Below are 18886 nucleotides of genomic sequence, written 5' to 3'. Positions count from 1 at the left end.
CTGGCCATAATCAATTGATTAAGAAGTTAACGTTAAATATAAACTTAACGTTACAATTTTTAGTGTTGTGTTTAACGATCTTCCTTGTTTTACCCTATAGTCATATTTCTTGAATTTCAGTACATTTCATTGTGTTGTTATTATTATGTTACCATTATGGAAGGGCAACATATTGTTTTTGCTCAGTTTCTTCCTCCATTCCAAACAAATAAGGTCAATGGCCTGGACCAGGTGGCTGTCACCATGGTTACCGGAGATGTAGCACACACCCTGTGGTTTTCGATTACATAATGTAGCAAGTGGCAGGACAGAGCTGGAGGGGCTGGTCACCATGATAAGTGTGCTTGAGTGAGAATAAACAGAGCAGAAGGGTGTTGGGCTAGTCCACCTGAAGGTAAAATCATATATTTCCTGTCAAATTTACCTTTAGTTGATTTGTATCATTTCAATCTTTGTTTTATCTTTGAGTCATATTTCTTGAATTTTTGTATTTTATGGTGTTGTTATTCAATGTTAATGTTTTACATCTTCTTTGTTTTGCCTTAAGTTTGGCTGATACTTCCCTCCAATCAACGTTATATAGTCCTAGTCCTTGCTCCAATCCACCCCTTTCTATTGAAGTGGACCGTTCTGCTCACCCCCAGAGAAGTGTACGTTTGGTTCATTCCAAGATGGCTGCCCGCTGAATTAGGTTGGCGTCTGCTAGTCGCTTCCTGATCAAAGGTTACAAAACGGTGCACCGATACATGGTCTCTCATAGAAGGTGAGAAAAATCTTTCCCTATGATACTGCTGACATTTTGCCACCGTTTAGGAGTCGCTTGACTTTATTTTGTAAGCTTTAGATGCCATACGGATGCCTTACATGTAATGGTTGTTCACGCATCATGGACATAAAATTTGTGTAACCTTTGTAATCAAGTTGTAATAGAGGCCAACGTCCGTAAGGTTGTTCACGCTTTGATTTATAATTTATTTCGGAATGACCTAATTTCTCAATCGTCTCTTATATCCATTGCAAAAGGGACGATGCAAAATTGAATAATGCTTGCAACAGAAGTTGTGTTACGGTATACGTATGAGAAAAAAATCATGATATATCAGGAGTCAGGACATTTGTAAGTTCAGGATCTGCATTACACCTGTCGCAATATTGGCATGGGGGGCGTGACGGTATACGTATGAGAAAAAAATCATGATGTATTAGGAGTCAGGACTTAATTTTGTAAGTTCAGGATCTGCATAACACCTGTCACAATATTGGCATGAGGGGGAGGGCGTGCTGGCCTCTTAAAGGCATCCAGAGCATTTTATGAGGCTTGAAACTTGAATAAAAAAACTCCAATTTCTAGTCATACCTACATATGGTAAGTTTCAATAACACTATACCATTACATATCGACATTAAAGGAGCAAAGATACGATGTCGTTGTCTGGTGAGAACTGACAGAAAATCCAAGCCCTAATAGACTGACCCTGACTGTCCATCACAATTAGCGGTTCGACCAATGAGAGAGTGACTAAATGTCCGTCAGACATTTGCATTTTTATGTTTTAAATTTGAATTTTTACGTTTTGACGGAGATGGGCGGGTCTATGGTATCGGTCTATTTACAGTAGGCGCGTGCAACTAAAAGGTCACCAAGTAGCTTATTTTTGTGCCACTTTTGAGCACTTTTGATAAGAAATCCGCACGCAAATGTAGTAAACAGTGGCATTAAATGTCAATTTCATAAAGATTACAGCAACTAGAATATTTCCAGTTTTCAAGCCTCACAAAATGCTCTGGGTGCCTTTAAATACATGACTATAACGTTATAACGGTTTTATACTAGTCTAGTATTCAGTTCTACAGTATACTACTTTGGATATATATGACAGTTGCAATGCCATCACCCTCTCTGTAATATGATTTTTGTCTGTTTCACATGAATACTCATGATAAGTCATTGGAGTGGGGTGGGTTGGAAGGGAACCAGTGCTAAATTGATTTTTAAATGTTATTTTTCCTAAGTCAGGCAGCTAAACAGACCTGAGAATTCTTTATCACCCTTCCCAAGTATAATGCTGTTTAATTCAACGACATCTCATGACTTACCCTGCTGAACAATATTTACTTAAACATACCCAGAGAGAGGCAGTCACAAAGACTTGATTTTCATGGAAATGTCTTCTTGACGTCTTCTTTGGAGGCAAATTAGTTCAGTCCTCCTGTTGTCCTCCTGCCAAGGTAAACAAACCCACAGGAGTCTTTAGTAGGTTACCCCAGCAACAATGGTCGCCGGCGCTGACATTTTCTGGCTTTAAAAGAAGTACAAACTAACCGTATCCTAGCAACAGTGGGAGTCATGGCATCTTACAGAAAGTTCAAATAGATTAGATTGTTAAGGAATAGTCTGCACTAGAGGCCTGACGTACATTTTTGCCAGAGCAGTCACAGAGCAAGCTTTTTCAAGGTACAATTTGAAGCTTTTTAAAGGTGCAAGTTAAAGCTTTTTAAAGGTGCAAGCTCTCTTAGATAATAACTCGGGAACCTTTCTTTATACATAGTGTATGTCATGTCTTCAAGGAGGTTCCGTCAAGTTCCATGGTCATTTAAAGGAGCAGGAATTGTGCTCCAAGCAAATTTAAGATATTTTTAAAACTCACCTACATTTTACATAGAAACATGTCAGAAGGTATTTCAATACTGTAAATGCAGAAAAGTTCGCAATGGTTTTATGTTTGCGTTTTTCGTGGTGAACTCTTTACCGTGAACTTAAAACCACCACGAAAAGCGTTTCCTTTATCATTTATGTGACTGTAGCGCTACTATTGTTTCAAACGCGAACTTAAAATCACTTCGAACACTCTATTTTCTCTCTACTGCTAAATCAAATCCCCGTGAACTTAAATGCATTTACAGTATTGCTGACTTGATTATATCAGTAGCTGGATTAACAGCACAGACTTTTCTTATGTTTTCTGCAGGGAGAGTGGAATAACCCCCACCTGACTGGGGTATGCTGGAGACAATGGGGTGGATCGTGAATGCAGTAGGTGTGGCCGTGGTGGGAATGGTGGCAGTCAACCTGAACTTCTGGCTACCTAAACATATCCCTGCACAGCTGGTACACATAGCAGGTAGGTGTAACAGTCGCAGCCTCAACTGGTAGATGGTGATAAGTATGAAAGAAATTGCAAGAAGAAATTTGCAGAATTTTGTCAGCTAACTTCTCTTAGTACATGCTTTGGTAGCACAATGTTGTTGATATAACAGTGTAATGTCAACATAGGATATATGGGTCAATAGAAGTGGCCTTTTGTTACCATTGTTAGAAGCAATTTCCTGATTAAACAAAGTTAATGATGGTAAACTTAAGTCTAAAGAGGTATTCTGGTCTTTCATGTTTTTTTTCATCATGGACTGTTGCTTTAATAAGTGAAAATGGGGCTATGGTAGCTACATACTTTAGCTTAAGTTACTATAGCAGGGTAGTGAGTGTAGGAGCCCCGGTAGTAATCAGATGGCACGCAGGCTATAGATGTTGTGCCCGCAGACTGCATGTTAAGGCTGTGGCGCCCTTTACAGTTAAGTGTGTGGTTAAGTAAAATTTCAACTGACTTCTCTGTCTGAGAGGTTGACACAAGGTTTAGGAGTGTAAACGAGTTAAGTCCTTCCACAACCCCACAAGATACAGCTTGGAGGATTCTGGGTTTGCCCGTTGCTTAGAGTTTAATCCAGCATGTAGATCTCTGTGGTAATACTCAACTTAAAATGGCTGCTAGGCTGGGTGCCATTGACAAGCGATTTTAGTTGTTGAGCAAAAAAGTGGTGGATAGTTGGTTGCTAGGCAGAGGGTCTTGATTATGAAGAATTGGACGGGACTGTTTGAATGTGACTGCAGGTGGTTGCCTGTGCCAGGTGGTTTCCCAGCCAGGTTTGACTGTATGTAGGATCAGAAGAGGCACATGCAGATGTACTGTCACAATATCACAAAAAAGATGTTCCAGCTATACCCTTATGCAGCTACAGTTTCACATTAAGATACATGTACTTGAGGAATTTAGTTGAGGGAAACTGGCACTCAAAATAGTTCTGAACTGTCATCCACAATGTAATACAAAGGACCTGTTCTCGGCATTGGCATCCATTGCAAACTTGAATGCTCACAGAAAATTTACAATCTTTCCGTATTTGCCAGTAAAATTTGTACAACTCAGAAGTTCGTTGAACTCTCCATTTTTCCACACTTGCCTCAGATGCTGCTTTAGAAGAGCTGGACAGTAACAAGAGAAAATTGCAGGCAAAGGAACTGTGGAAAAACCATGGTGCCGTCATCATGGCTGTGCGCAGACCCGGATGACAGCTGTGCAGAGAGGTGAGTCAAACAAACAAATTAACAAATAGTTTTCAACAATCTTTAACCTTCTCCCTGCTACCTCAGTCTGTGCTGCATGCAAATTTGGTACCCAAAGGCCACTTCAGTAGGGAGGAAGTTGATATAAAAGATAAATCTCTTCTGCCCATTAACAAAAACAGATGTTGAGATAAAGTTACCACTGCCATAGGGGATACTCAAGGTAAGGGATGTTTAATGTGTAAAGAACTGTTACTGTAGACTCTGTATTGTTCAGCCATTCAACATTAACCATCCTTTGCCATTTACCTGCAAGGCTGGTATGCAATGACAATGACTGGACACATCACGTCAAACAACCCTGGCTCACCTTAAACTTTCCATCTCTATTGAACTGCAGTTAAAAAGCCAAATAACAGTTATTCAAGCTACTGGATAAAATTGTGAAACAATCAGACATTTCAGACAGCATCGGCTGTCTTTCGTCAGTGACTAAAGGGTAAAGAACTGCAGTTAAGAATATCTGATGGAGGTATGAGGTTTTTGATGTCTTGTTGATTTTGCCCCATCTCCAGGAGGCCCTCGGGCTGTCCTCTCTGAAACCCCAGCTGGACCAGGCTGGCGTCCCTCTCTATGCTGTTGTCCATGAGAGTAGGGGAGTGCCAGAGTTCCAGCCATACTTCCAGGGGAAGGTCTTCCTGGACCTTGAGGTAAAACAGTTGTACTGGTATTTTCTTCCTGCACTTGATCAGACTGTAATACAGTGATACTAAATACCTTAACTTAATTGAATATAAAAGCAATGTGATATAGTTTGCATATTGTATGTCAAAAGCGGTGGAAGACGAAATACATTTTATCTCAAACTGCCCCTTCAATGATCAGGAAAGAAAAGAGCTTTTTAAAGAAGTCACCAAAACTTACCACAATATCCAAACGATTACTGACGAAAAGAAAACTAGAACCCTGTTAACCTCTCAAAACCCACTCATTACACTGTCTTCCGCTGCTTCCAAAAAAGAAGTCAAACCCAAAAAGCGCAGATTGTATTCCATAGTAGTTCTTTGAATAGCCATTTGTTCCACTTGTAAACATTGTTAACTTGCACTATCTGTACAGTAATTAGCCCTTAGGCAAGAACTTGCAAATAAAACATTCTCATTAATAGAAATTTGTTTTCTAAAGAGACAGGTAATGAAATTTAATTTTTGGACCTTTGAGCCCCAGATTCTTTTTGCTTTAGGAAACTTTCTGGTTTGTCTGGAGTGATTCAAAAGCTCAGTTTTGTTGCCCGTCTCTTTTAGCTTTATCTTCTCAATGATAAGACTGATGCATTACTGTTCTCTGTTGTCAATACAATGTTAATTTGTAACTCTTCATATTTCCATGCACTGGAACCGTAAGTTTTTTTATTTGTACTGCAGCTGTTTAAAAGTTGCTACTGGAAAAAGTCAAGGACTCCTTTTGGTATGTACATCTATGAATCCTATAACTGTACAGCAATACTTTGTTTGATTCTTTCAGAGAAGATTCTACGGTCCCCACGAACGGTGGATGTCTCTCGCTGGTCTCCTGAGGGTCAATTTCTGGCTCAACATCCGCCGAGTCATGGAGAAGAAGGTTGAGGGGAACTACGAAGGGGAGGGGCGGTTGCTAGGCGGAGTCTTTGTCGTCGGGAGCGGTAACCAGGGCATCTTACTGCAGCACGCAGAGGAAGAGTTTGGTCACCATGCCAACCTTACTGACGTCATGAACGCTGTGGAGAAAATCCAGCACATCAGAGCCCAGAAAAGCAAAATTTAGGTTAGCAGAAACGATGATGCTAATGAGATGCAATTGGTGTTCTATGTAGTCACATAAGCTGCTATGTCGTGAGCCATTTTGTTTTATAAATATCATTTGTTAAGTCACAGAAGATATCTATGCGTTATCTACATGAATGTGATTATCAGACAGAGTTTAGAGATTTTATTGGTTGATTCAACTATATTTTCAATTTTTCCATTTGTGCCAATGATAATAACCATCTAATATCAGTTCACTTTCTATTTGTCCATTTGTTCCAATGGTATTATCCATCATTAGCTGAAGAATGGTTTGCATTTAACAGCAATTTGAGGCTTATGTTATCATCGATCAAGTTGATGTACAATAGGACACTTTGAACTTCTCGTTGCTAAATCTTCTTAAGGTTGCACTTCTCAAAGAGGAATTAGGTTATTTCAGTACATGTTACTGAGGTTATTTCAGTACATGTTACTGAGGATTGTATTCAAATGACAGTCAACTGGAATACTATATGCCGACAACTTTGCATTGTCATGATATTTTATATGAACACACAGAATAGAATGACGGCAAAAGATGAAATCTTCCACATTTCTTGCTTGATAGTTTTTCTGTGAAGATGTGTGAAATGTTTTGATATTGCAGGTTTGTTTGGATGTAGATATTCCAGAGGAGTTGAATAAAGCATGGAATGATGACAAAAGCAGTTTGTCTCTTTATGCATTTTTCGTCTCTAGCTTCAATTTTTTCTGTCCCACTCATTGTTTGGGAGTCAATGTTTTGTATTTTTGTTGTTAGATTCATCATTTTAAGCTTACAAAGATACATATTCATCAATTTCATGTCATAAAGTTTGGGACGGCCAGGGTGAAATTATTTCCGTCCCAACAAAAATTTCCGTTATGGGACGGAGGGACGGGTCCTGGAGACAGCCCTTAGTTAGAAATCCCTAAATATCAATAAGTCTTGCATTTTGGTCAAAATATGCTGAAGAGCCTGAAAACTTAATTGTTAAATCTTTCAGGTTCCACCTGCTAGGCCATGAGCCTGCTGAGTTGTAAAAATAAAACTACTCGGTGGATCAATTCAAGGCAGTCCCTATGTATGCAACAAATATTCTTGCACACGTTTTTTATTAGCCTTTTGGTAGATAAACATCAGCTACTTGTCCAAAGTCTCTTTGTCAAATTCTTCTACTAAGATAAGAATAAGTCACACATTATGCCCGATTTGTAACGTTAAAGCGTGAAGGTTATTTATTGATTACTAAGTTTGTATGCCTTCACCTGCAAAGCCAAAGGTCTTCCAGGAAATGTGACGCAGCACAAATAACAGTCCTGAAAGTTGGTTTCTTTCTGCCAAGATGCGCTGGGAGATCGCGACATTTTTGCTCCTGTTGGTATCTCTCTTCATTGCCGACACGGAAGGGCACAGCAGACACGGACACTTTCGGGGACAGAGACGTAGACAGCCATCCCCGGTACGTCCAGTGGACTGTGTCTGGTCCAGTTGGTGCTCCTGGGGTCTCTGTTCAGCTCCGTGTGGTGGGAGCTCTGGGCAGCAAACACGGACAAGGTGAGAAAACGTTTCGTGGCTGAGCTTGTAACTTTTGGAGCATCGAATGGCACGTTTTAGAGGAACGCGTCCTGCATGTAGGTGACACGGTGGCCTTATAGTTTGGTTGTTGAACATGGCGGTACGTATACTGAGTTCGATTTTCTGACAGACACCGATGTTGTGCCCTTTGGAATTAAGGCACTTAACATATTTTTTTCGCACTCGACTAAGGTGAACACCAGTACCTAGTTTCGGCTAAAGACGTCCCTCGGATAGGCCGTTAAATGGAGGTTCCGCGTTTGAGGAGAACCACACCTAAAACCCGCCACCCTTATCCGAAAAAAGTAGTGGTCCTTCCCGGTCAGTGAGTGAGTCAAATAAATCTGTTCCGGATACGCAGCTTGTACAGACCTGGTGTGTTACGCCATGAGACGGTTTACCAGGTATGGCATGATGCAATACGTACGTACAAACGTGTAAGAACTAGTACTCTCGCCAAGAACGGTTACTCAAGCAACTGGATAAAATTTCGAAACAGTCTGTTTCGAAATTTGTGTTTCGAAATTTTTTCCAGTTGCTTGAGTAACTATTTTTGGCGTATCTTACTACCTGGATGTCTAACCTTCATCAACGTAACTAGTACTCTCATTTTTCAATAGGACCATCGTCCGACAAGCTGCCAACGGTGGTAGAGAGTGCGGTGGGTACAGCAGTGAGGACCGACCCTGCAATCGGTTCTGTTCAAACGGAGACTGTAGCTGTTCTACCTGCTGTTCTACCACCAATGACTCAGGTGAGAAAAAGACTATTGTGTTCAGGCTAGCGTATTACATATTTGCCATCTCTCTATTCTAAAGTCAAGTCTTTACCAGACTCTTTGGGGTTTCTTAAAACAAAATAGAAATTGGCGTGAATAATTCGCAAATCTGAAACTCTATGGCCGGTAAATCTTGTCAAGTTATTCCCTCCATTTAGCTTATCTTTATTGCTGTCGTCAGTAACCTAGGAAATCTGGTGATTTGGGCACAAATGATGGCTTTCCGTTGATCTCAGCTAAGTTAAATAGGCTTGCGATACACAATTATAGTATCCTCACTTTGTGTCCCTACTGTCCACCACAGAAAATGGAGGCGACAGCAGTTTGGAACTCATGAAGATTTTAATTCCATCAATTCTGAGCAGCGTGACCGTCATTGTGGTTGCAATACTCGTGGTCTGCTGGAAGCGTCCGAATAATGCGGTCGCGAACTCCAGCACGACTACCGCTGTGGAGGACATGGGTATGGTGGGAAGTATCGTGGGCTTGGCCCCCCAAAAGAACGAAGGTGCACCGCCAGCCTACACCCCCAGAGCAAGTCCTGGGATGCCATCGGTGTCCATGTAATTAGTATCTGTGTGTGAAATTAAGACTTTTCTTGTCCACGTTGACAAGAATGAAAATTTGCATTTATGACGTTACACAGCAGATTTGTAACGTTGGTTTCTATGAGGTTAAAATATTGTTGAGAGCAGGTTCTGACATGTTTGGCTCCTGCTATCGTAACGCGTACGGTAATTTAACTGTGATTGAAAACACTTAACCCTTCGAGGCATTGAAGTTGCCAAGTGAATGTCACTTATGCACCATTACATGTATGTACACCGTGTCCACTAAACGTGTAGCGTCACTGGTTTATTATCTTCGCCGAGTACTAGTACTCGGGGAGGATTATGTTTTCGGTTGAAAAATCTGTTGGGTGGGTCTGTATGTATGTCAGGAGCATAACTCAAGAAAACTTCAATGAATCTTAATGATTTTTGGTAGGTGTGTAGTGGTTGTGCAAAGGAAGGTCGAGTTCGAAAATGGTTCACCTTGCGTTTTTCAACAGTACTGCAGCGGACTTTGAATTTTTTGTGTTTGTATGTAGGCAAAAAAAAGTGACGGAAACGTTGATGGATCTTCATGATTTTTTGCAGGTGTGTAGATGTTGTAGAAACGGAGGTCAAGTTCAAAAATGGTTCCCCTGGCATTTTCCGTCGGTACTGCAGCGGGCTTTGTGTGTATGTGTATTTGTATGTCGCCAACATAACTCGAGAAGCTGTCGATGGTTCTGCATGATACTTAGTGGGTGTGTAAGGTTTACAGAAAGGAAGGTCAAGTTCGATAATGGGCCTTCTAGCGGGTATCTAAAGTATTGCAGCGGAGCTTCAAAGTTTGGGGTGAAATTTTCTGGAGGCGCCAGGTTCATGATTTTTTTTATAGTGGATGGGTCTTGGGGCAGGGAACAAGTGGTGTAAGTTTGGGCCTCTTGACGACTTGTTTTGAGCTGCAGTGGGCCTTTATGTATGAAACTTTGGAGGAGGATAACTCATGCAGGCTCTGTTGTATCTTTATTGCTTTTGGTACGCAGGTACCTTAGGTGATGATTAACATAATGAAATATATAGTATGCAAATTGGGACTTCATTTACATAATTAAAGAGAGTAATGTATAATCCCATTGAAAGCTGTTACTCGACCTCAATTCAGGGACACTTGGAGGATTGCCTGGCTTGGGATTTAGGTCACCCAGCTGTGTGCCAGCTGTGCGCCCTTCATTTGGTAATAACTCAAGAATGGGTCAATGGATCATCATGATTTTTGGTTTGTTAATAGCTTAAGTTATAATTTGATTTAGATAGATGGTAATTATGCATATGGGAGCCAATATGCATAATTGATGAGGAAACACCATAATTCCATAGTGATCAATGGCAGGAATTCGATACTTGTAGCATCTGAAAGTTCATTAAACTTGTTACATATATCAGCACACTCTACACATTTACTAGTCCTGTACCACCAAATGATTTTTAACACTATCTAGACTGGACTCATTCTCCCCCCCCCCCCAGGATAACTTCCAAATGGTATGGTGCATGATCAAATTTGCAGCGGGTGATAAGCATGTAAATATTAATCACTCTCCATAATAAGCCTTGATTATTTGGCGAAGATAAAGTGTTCGTGGAACTCTAGTTTTCAGTAGCGCTGTGTGTGAGGTCATAGTACAACATATTGTGTGATATGTATAATGTATGATACGTGGTCGCAGAGAAAGAACAAAACTTTTTGTATCGCGAGGATCAATATGCAAGTAGCTAGATCTCTAAAACAAGAATTGAACTGAAAATTAAAATTTCTTCTTGTGGCCAAAATCAATGATCTTTCGGGTGCCATTCGTATAATTAACTTTGTGTTGGGAAATGTTGTTTACGTTAACTTGCTGTGAAGTAGGGTACCTAATATACAAAGACAGCCATTTGTCACAATAGTCTTCATTGTTGTATCATTGTACGGCTGCTAATAAGTTACTTATTACCCAAAGTCATTTTGAATACCCTCACATCTGAAACTGTAATCTATGACGCAGTTTCTACGACAATTCGCTCAAATTGTTTCTTTAGAAATCTTGGTCTACGTGTTATTGTTGGTGTTGTTTCAGTCATATCATTTTTGTTCAGGTACATCAATCCGTTTGATTACCATAATCTGCAGTGAATGACGTAGATTATAGATTGAAGAAATAGTTGACAGGAATGTGTTTGAAAGAAATGGCAGTTGAGTTTTGAGTGAACATGACAATGTTAACTTGGGGAAATTGAATCTCTCTGCCACTTAATCAGTGTCACAGAGTTTGTACTTTTATACAATTGTCTTTGGTCCAACCAATATGTCTCCGAATCAAAATACATACTAGTATAAGAATTAGTAGTATTCGTGATAACTAGGTAAATAATGTTTTGACCTTAGAACCAGTAGTATAAGTGATCGATATACTTGTACGTAGGCTAATTCTTTTGTATCCAATTGTAGAAGACCTTACGAAAGTCGCTGTACTTTTGTTGTGTCAATAAAGATTGTTGTATAACCTGGGACGCTAAAAGCTGAATCATGCTGTTTCTTTCCCAGAGTAATTGAAACTCTATTTGGAAACAGAGTGCTTTGAATGTTTTATAATGTTTTGTAATGACCTGTAACACTGTCTACGTATACATTAAACTTAATTAGTGCCCTGGCGTCCATGGTACTTCAGTTTTGAGAAATGTACGTGTGTGTGCTATGGGGGACTTAATCGAAAGCTTTTTTAAGTCGAGTATTGCTAAACTCCCACTGTCGTTTGTCGGATGTCCTAGAAGGATTGAGACCTTAAACCTTTCTTTTGACTCCATCCGTGAAAACTTTTCTATGTTCCATATGCATTTTTGTGGGTACAGGGCTGTCCGAGAGATGTGGTGTTTTGCCAAGTGCGATTTTTTAAAACTTTAAAACAAAAATCGCCATTTCAGGCGCGACAAATTGTCATCCATTGGCACAGATTGGCGACTGTCATTCGCCAACAGTTCCCAGTCCAGCGAGCGCCAATGAGCGGTTCAGATCCATCATGCTTTGCGGCCCTTCCATATCCCCAACAAGGAAGTTATGTAACCTCCTTGCCCCCGAAGGGAGTTATATTACCCCGTACCCCGTGACGCAGTTCTTAAAAGCACCTCTCAAAAGTTGTTGCTCTTTCTTTCGAAGATGAAGTGGTCGAGATTTTTTGGGGTTTGTGTGTTGGCTACTTTTTTTACTGGAGATTCAGAAGGGCATGAACGAAGACGACCCCCTGGACGTCAAGTGGACTGTGTCTGGTCTAATTGGTCCTCCTGGTCTCTTTGTTCGTCTTGTCATGAACAGCAGACACGGACAAGGTTAGACATGGTTTCCTGGCTAAAGAACCAATTTCTTTTTCCAATAATGATAAGTTTATTACAAATATATGCCCGTCGGTCAATTGCAAGTGAAAAATGACAGTTTGAATGAATACACATACATGTATGAGACAGACAATGGAAAAGTCTAACATAAGGTTCTATATCTAAGTTACTTAATGCGGAGTTTCACTTCCTCTTTAGGACGCAGTGCACCGGAACGATTGTACTTATAGACTTTTTTGTGCTGGACCAATAAAGGGAATGGCCGGAAAGAAGTTTGACAAGAAACCGGATTAGTAGTGAAATTGTGAATTCGATTCTTCATATCTGCTCTACAACACGTAGATTTAGTGTTCCGTATTTGTGGGGAAACACGGTGGTCGGTTCCTATGGGCAACATTCCGCAATAAGGGAGGGTATCGGGTTACCGAGGCGCCCGTGAGGTCACGGGGAGCCAACGCAAACTGTAAACATCTTCAAAAAGACAAACACGACATCTCGCTCTGGTATCGCCCAAATAAAATGAAATTAGCCGATGTGTATACCTCGAATATATGTTGCATAATTTTGTCTGTTTTCTTAAGTTACTCAAGAGGTACGACTGAGGAGTTTTGGGATGTCATCGAAAACCATTAATTGACCTTAATCAACCTTGTTTTCAGGTAGTACCTTATACACAGACGATTGTTTTATGAAGTATGTTTAGCGGACAAAAAAAATCAAATCCCTGATTTGATTTGGTCGTAAACGTGACCAAAAAGTCCAACAAATTTTATAATCTGAAGAATGACTTTCTGTCTGGAAAAATCTCCCATTTAAATCATTTCTACTACTGTACAAAAAATTTTGTCATACTCAATGATGCCTTGTTCAAATTTTCGCAGTATCCAAAATACCTAGATATCAGTTCCCGATAATTTCAGCCCTCAAATAGTTAATTTGAACGCTCTTTGCTGTGTTTAGAATACCACGTTAAATTTGGAAATGTCATACCGCATGGATAGAGGGAGGGGGCAATTGATACCGGCGTAAACAACCCCCGCAACATTCAAGGTCATCATGCATTGTTGCAAGGTCACCTCACCAAGGTGATACGGTGACTGCAGCGCAAATTTGTATACGCTGTTCACAGAGCTATGGTCCCTTTACCTGGAATTCTGTTACGCAGGGTCAACATAAGCGTTTCTTGTGTGGTTTCCTTAAAGGCAACCAACGCAATATTAGGGACCAAAAAAATGGAAATAAAAAATGCTGAAATCTTTATTGTTCTGACATGTACGAACACTGTCTAGCACATTTGTGTAATAACTTCATATTTTGAGCATTTTAGAACTGTGCAAGATATGTTGTACGATGATCTCCTTAGTTTCGCAAGCCTACAAAAACCCCATCAACGGTTTTTAGTGAGTTCTCACATTACAACGAAGTCATAATTTTGCACCATAGACGTCGCTATACATTGTGATAGTGTTGTTTGAACTAATCATGTATAGAAATGACTAAATAAATTGACTTTCAAATCCTATTTTTGGGCCCTAATCGATTGCTTGGGTTGCCTTTAAGCTCAACTTGACCAATCTAGTTTTCCTGTGTTAAATGATTAGGAGCGTCGCTCAACATGCCTCATATGGTGGACGGGAGTGCATAGGGAGTAGCTGGGATAGCCGTCCATGCAGTCAGTTGTGTCATAACGGAGCCACTGGTGAGTACTTTTTAATTGCCATAATTATCTTCGCCGAGGAACTCGGAGCAGATTATGTTTTCGGCTGAGCCGGCTGTTGTGTGGGTCTGTATGTATGTCAAGAGCATAACTCGGGAAACCTTTGATGGATCTTCATGATATTTGGTAGGTGTGTAGTGGTTGTGCAAAGGAAGGTCAAGTTCAAAAATCGTTTACCTGGCGTTTTCCAACAATACTGCAGCGGACTTTTAATTTTTCTGTGTTTGTATGTAGGCAAAAAAAGTGACGGAAACGTTGATGGATCTCAATGATTTTTGGTAGTTTGGAAGAGATTGTGGGAACGGAGGTCAAGTTTAAAAATGATTTATTTGGCGCTTTCCTACAAAACTGCAGCAGGCTTTGTGTGTGTGAGAGTTTGTATGTCGCCAGCATAACTCGAGGAGCTATTGGCGGTTGTGCATGATATTTCGTGGATAGGTAGTGATGTCAAAGAGGAAGGTCAAGTTCGATAATGGGCCTCCTAGCAGGTATTTGAGGTACTGCAGCGTTTGAGGCCAAATTTTCTGGAGGCGTCAGGTTCATGATTTTTGGTAGTATATAGCTTCTGGGACGGCAAGTGAGTGGTGGGAATTAAGGCCCCCTAGCTGCTCGTTTGGAACTGCAGTTGGCGTTTTTGTAAATACATTTGGAGACGAATAACTCCAGCAGGGATTGACGGATTAAGGCATGTGGATAGTTTCGGTGATGCTATGGTTGCTTGCCATGCAAATAAGACGATAATTTGCATAATGAATGAGGAAAGTTTATAAATTCGCAGAAAGCTTGTAGTCAAATTTCATACAAGTGCTATGGTAACGATTTTTAAGTGTTATTATGATTTTATGATATTATGATATTATAATATTATGATATTATGATATTATGATATTTATGAATTTCATTTATATTATGATATGATATTACGATATTATGATATTATGATATCATAATATTATGATATTTATGAATTTCATTTATATTATGATATTACGATATTATGATATTATGATATTATGATATTATGATATTATGATATTATGATATTACGATATTACGATATTACGATATTACGATATTACGATATTATGATATTATGATATTATGATATTATGATATTACGATATTACGATATTACGATATTATGATAGTATGATAGTATGATATTATGATATTATAATATTATGATATTATGATATTATGATATTTATGAATTTCATTTATATTATGATATTATGATATAATGATATTGTAATATTTTAATATTATGATATTATGATATTATAATATTATGATATTTATGAATGTCATTTATATTATGATATTATGATATTATGATATTATGATATTATGATATTACGATATTATGATATTATGATATCATGATATTATGATATTACGATATTACAACACTGCAATATCGAACCTTTGTAGCCCATATAATATCAACATACTATTATTTTTTCATGACTCACATTTGTATCATCACACTCTACACATATTACACTAGTACACTAGTCCTGTACCACCAAATGATTTTTAACCGCATCTAGACTGGACTCATTCGCCCCATCATAACTTCCAAATGGTATGGTGCATGATCAAATTTGCAGGGGGTGATAAGCACGTAAATATCAATCACTCTCCATAATGAGCCTTGATTATTTGGCGAAGATAATGTGTTCGTGGGACTCTAGTTAGAATATGTTTTCGGAAAAGTTTCGTCATCACCATATTAAATTTCACAGATATTGGCATGTATAAAGGTAACTCAAAAGATTCAATTTACAATGGTCACAAGCCTTTTACTTAAAGTTTATGCCATTTTTCAACATTTTGTTACTAATTTGGAAGACACCCTAGGTCTAGTTATTTCTCTATGTACATGACATCTGAAACTGTGCGAATGCAAACTACACTGCCGATTGAATATTCTTTATTCACAGTCAAGGAAATGATAAAAGCCAACGTTTCGATGGCCGTCTGTCATCTTCCTCATGGCAATAATGACTGGTTCACTTTGCACTGCAGCTAGGTGTCGCTGCTAACAATGCGGACCCAAACGTTAAGTATATCACAGCATGACAGACAGTCATCGCTGGAACGTCGGCTGTTATCATTCCATTGGTTGTGAATAAAGTACTTTTTTAAAATCTTTATTTAGAATTTCCAACATCAATGAAATTTACAGATACATGTACATGTGAACACAAAAGCAACTCAAAAATAATGATACAATTTGCAACTTTTCCCAGTCAACTAATCTAACAATTATGACATAGTGCCCCCCACTGAACTAAATGCTTCTCAATTTTTCCATAGTTTTGTGCAATGATATACATGTATTCTACTCTGTGGTAATATTTAACATAAGCGAGAAATCCATTACAGGTAGCTGATTTGATATGTCTATTCTTAAATATATACATTTTTGCTATCAACAACAGTGTATTGAGTATGATAGGACAATCAACAACATTACCTAAGAACTTTGTTATTCGGTCATTAACCAACCTGATGAAACTATTAACGGGTATACTGCAGATTGTTGACAATATTACGTCCTCCAATTCTCCAAGCAGAGGTTTCGGTCGAGTGGGGTAGGAGTGTCCGGGATTTTTTACGTTCGTTGTAAAAAAAAACTGTTCGTAAAAAATCCCGGACACTCCTACCCCAATCGACCGAAACCTCTGCTTGGAGAATAACGTCCTACCATTCCTTCACCTTGACAGTCGGCTCCTGCCCGGCGGAGGGATCTGAGTTAGCGGGTTCTTGCTATCCCTATGACACGTGCCAAACGGACAGGGACTGTCCTGGAGGGCGGCTGTGCTGCCCCAAGCGCTGCTGGACCTGGGTCGCTGTTTGTGAAGAGCCAGCACTACCGGCCACGGAGGCCACGCCTCAGCCACAAGCAGGTTTGTAGCACCCTCCTGAAAGCAGAGCCCCTGTCGCTCGATTCGTTAGCTCGCGTAGGGGCCCTGCTCTTTAGCCCCGGTTCTGGCGACGTTACTGAAAGTTGCTCATGAATGATCAATGAGCTATCCTTATTTGGCACAATTTGGCGGTTAATTTGTTCTGAACCTAAAGCAACGATATGTGAGACGTAACCTGATTGGTTGATAGCTTCCCAACGTCCTTTGCGCTTTTGCTCATGATGAGGTTTAGCAAACCCTCTGATTGGCTGAAGCTGTTTTGGTGGCGACGGCACCAGAACCGTGTCTACCGGGGCTAAAAAGCAGGGCCCCTTCGGGAACGAGGTAACGAATCGAGCGATAGGGGCTCTGCTTTCACGGAGGGTGGTTTGTAGATGCTTGCGTCATACAATTGCCACTTGCAGAGATATGATATACATGGTAGCAATAAGAATACATTCAGAGACAACTATCTTTGTTAACTTTACCTGGATGTATAACCGTCATAAAGGCAATGGTTTCAAATTCGGCAATATATTATAACTGATTTTGAAGAATATACTGGGGAAATTTTCACCATGCTTTCCATCTAAATGGTTATTTGAAGAAACAACGCATTTGATTAGTATGTGACTTGACTGTCATGATACATTTCTCAATCTGATTATCTGTTTTCTACAGTAGATGGAGACGACAACAGTCTGGAAATATTGAAAGTAGTGCTTCCTGCGGTCATGACTCCCGTATCCCTCATCGTGGTTGCAATAATAGTTGTCCGCTGCAGACCAAATATTGCGGTTGGGGACTACAGCACGGCTCAAAATAATGCGGCCGGAGTCTCTAGCGCGATTGCAGAGGACGCTGCTACTATAGTGGGCCTGGCCACCCTGAAGACTGGAGATATGCCACCACCCTACACCCCCCAAGCCAGCACTGGCATACCCCCTGTGTCCACTTTATAGGTTTGCCTTAGAGTCACCGGTCCTAGTGATGTCTGGTCCTTCGACGCGCTGCTTTGAGAAGTCGCCACGTTCTGAAAAGATCCGTGGTGTGGGTGCAAGCTTCAGCTCTATAAAAGTTTGTGCATCAGAAAAAAAACGAACACCAAAAAGCACCCTTAGAAAAGGAAAGAAAATGGTATTTTCGCGATAATTGTCAGCAAATATAGTTTTCTTTACCTTTCCAGGGGTGCTTTTATGTGCTTTTTTTTCTTTTTCTGATGAACAATCAGTATCATGTCATCAAGTTAATACTGTTTGCAGAAAAACACTAGTATGGTTAAGTTTTGGCACCATACTGAAGCAAATGTTTGCACCAATGGTACACTAAGGATTATCACACATTACGAAACGTTGTACATAACTTTTAAAAGTCAGACAGTCTTGTGGGCTACTTTGATCATTTGACTATTCAAGAAAAGAAAATTTCTTGACACCAGGATGCCTTCGATCTTGTCGCTTGCCATGTGAGAGAATATGTTGCTAATCTTTCTCGATAAGTCACTTTGAATTGTTATATGTAAGTCAAGAATGTTTAATTTGCACTTGTAATCGGATTCAAAGAGGTGCGGTGCTTTGCATCTGTGATCTACTGATTAATGATCTACAGATCGACGCCTGTTTAATGCCAATAATTCTACATGCCATTTGCATTTTTTAGATATACCCCTTATCTTGTCAAAGTACCTTAAGTCATGATCATATCATCTATATATATCTACATCGATCTGTTTGATGCCCATTATTTGTAGTGAGTGACAGGTGATAGACTGAATGAAAGAATGGCAGTAAAGTGTCCTTTTGTGTTTGCTCTGGTGTACATAAAAAAGAATTGAAAATAAATTTATTTGCTACTTAATCT

General features: G+C 39.7%; 2 protein-coding genes across 5 annotated transcripts; both read left to right on the top strand.

The window, feature by feature from the left end:
• Positions 1–628: 628 nt before the first annotated feature.
• On the top strand, positions 629–6830 carry LOC136447790 (peroxiredoxin-like 2A). 2 transcript variants are annotated; one of them, XM_066446855.1, is made up of 5 exons: positions 629–763; positions 2970–3122; positions 4242–4360; positions 4915–5049; positions 5864–6830. In XM_066446855.1, exons 2-5 carry the CDS (start codon positions 3002–3004, stop codon positions 6140–6142), a joined length of 654 nt encoding a protein of 217 aa, XP_066302952.1. In that variant the 5' UTR covers positions 629–763; positions 2970–3001; the 3' UTR covers positions 6143–6830. The 2 variants fall into 2 exon arrangements, with proteins under 2 accessions (XP_066302952.1, XP_066302960.1); XM_066446863.1 differs by lacking the exon at positions 629–763 and adding an exon at positions 2325–2455.
• A 503-nt stretch (positions 6831–7333) lies between these two features.
• Positions 7334–18883, top strand: LOC136447778 (hemicentin-1-like). 3 transcript variants are annotated; one of them, XM_066446843.1, is made up of 6 exons: positions 7334–7702; positions 8344–8477; positions 8806–12394; positions 14002–14099; positions 16847–17029; positions 17708–18883. In XM_066446843.1, the coding sequence occupies exons 1-3, from the start codon at positions 7491–7493 to the stop codon at positions 9066–9068; spliced, it is 609 nt and encodes a 202-aa protein (XP_066302940.1). In that variant the 5' UTR covers positions 7334–7490; the 3' UTR covers positions 9069–12394; positions 14002–14099; positions 16847–17029; positions 17708–18883. The 3 variants fall into 3 exon arrangements, with proteins under 3 accessions (XP_066302940.1, XP_066302929.1, XP_066302921.1); XM_066446832.1 differs by lacking the exons at positions 7334–7702; positions 8344–8477 and having other exon boundaries at positions 12117–12394; positions 17711–18883; XM_066446824.1 differs by lacking the exons at positions 7334–7702; positions 8344–8477 and having other exon boundaries at positions 12117–12394.
• The last annotated feature ends 3 nt before the right edge of the window (positions 18884–18886 follow it).

This window comes from Branchiostoma lanceolatum, chromosome 1, assembly GCF_035083965.1.
Source record: "Branchiostoma lanceolatum isolate klBraLanc5 chromosome 1, klBraLanc5.hap2, whole genome shotgun sequence".
In the NCBI taxonomy this organism is placed as follows: Eukaryota; Metazoa; Chordata; class Leptocardii; order Amphioxiformes; family Branchiostomatidae; genus Branchiostoma; species Branchiostoma lanceolatum.
This window is presented reverse-complemented; position numbering and strand designations above follow the sequence as displayed.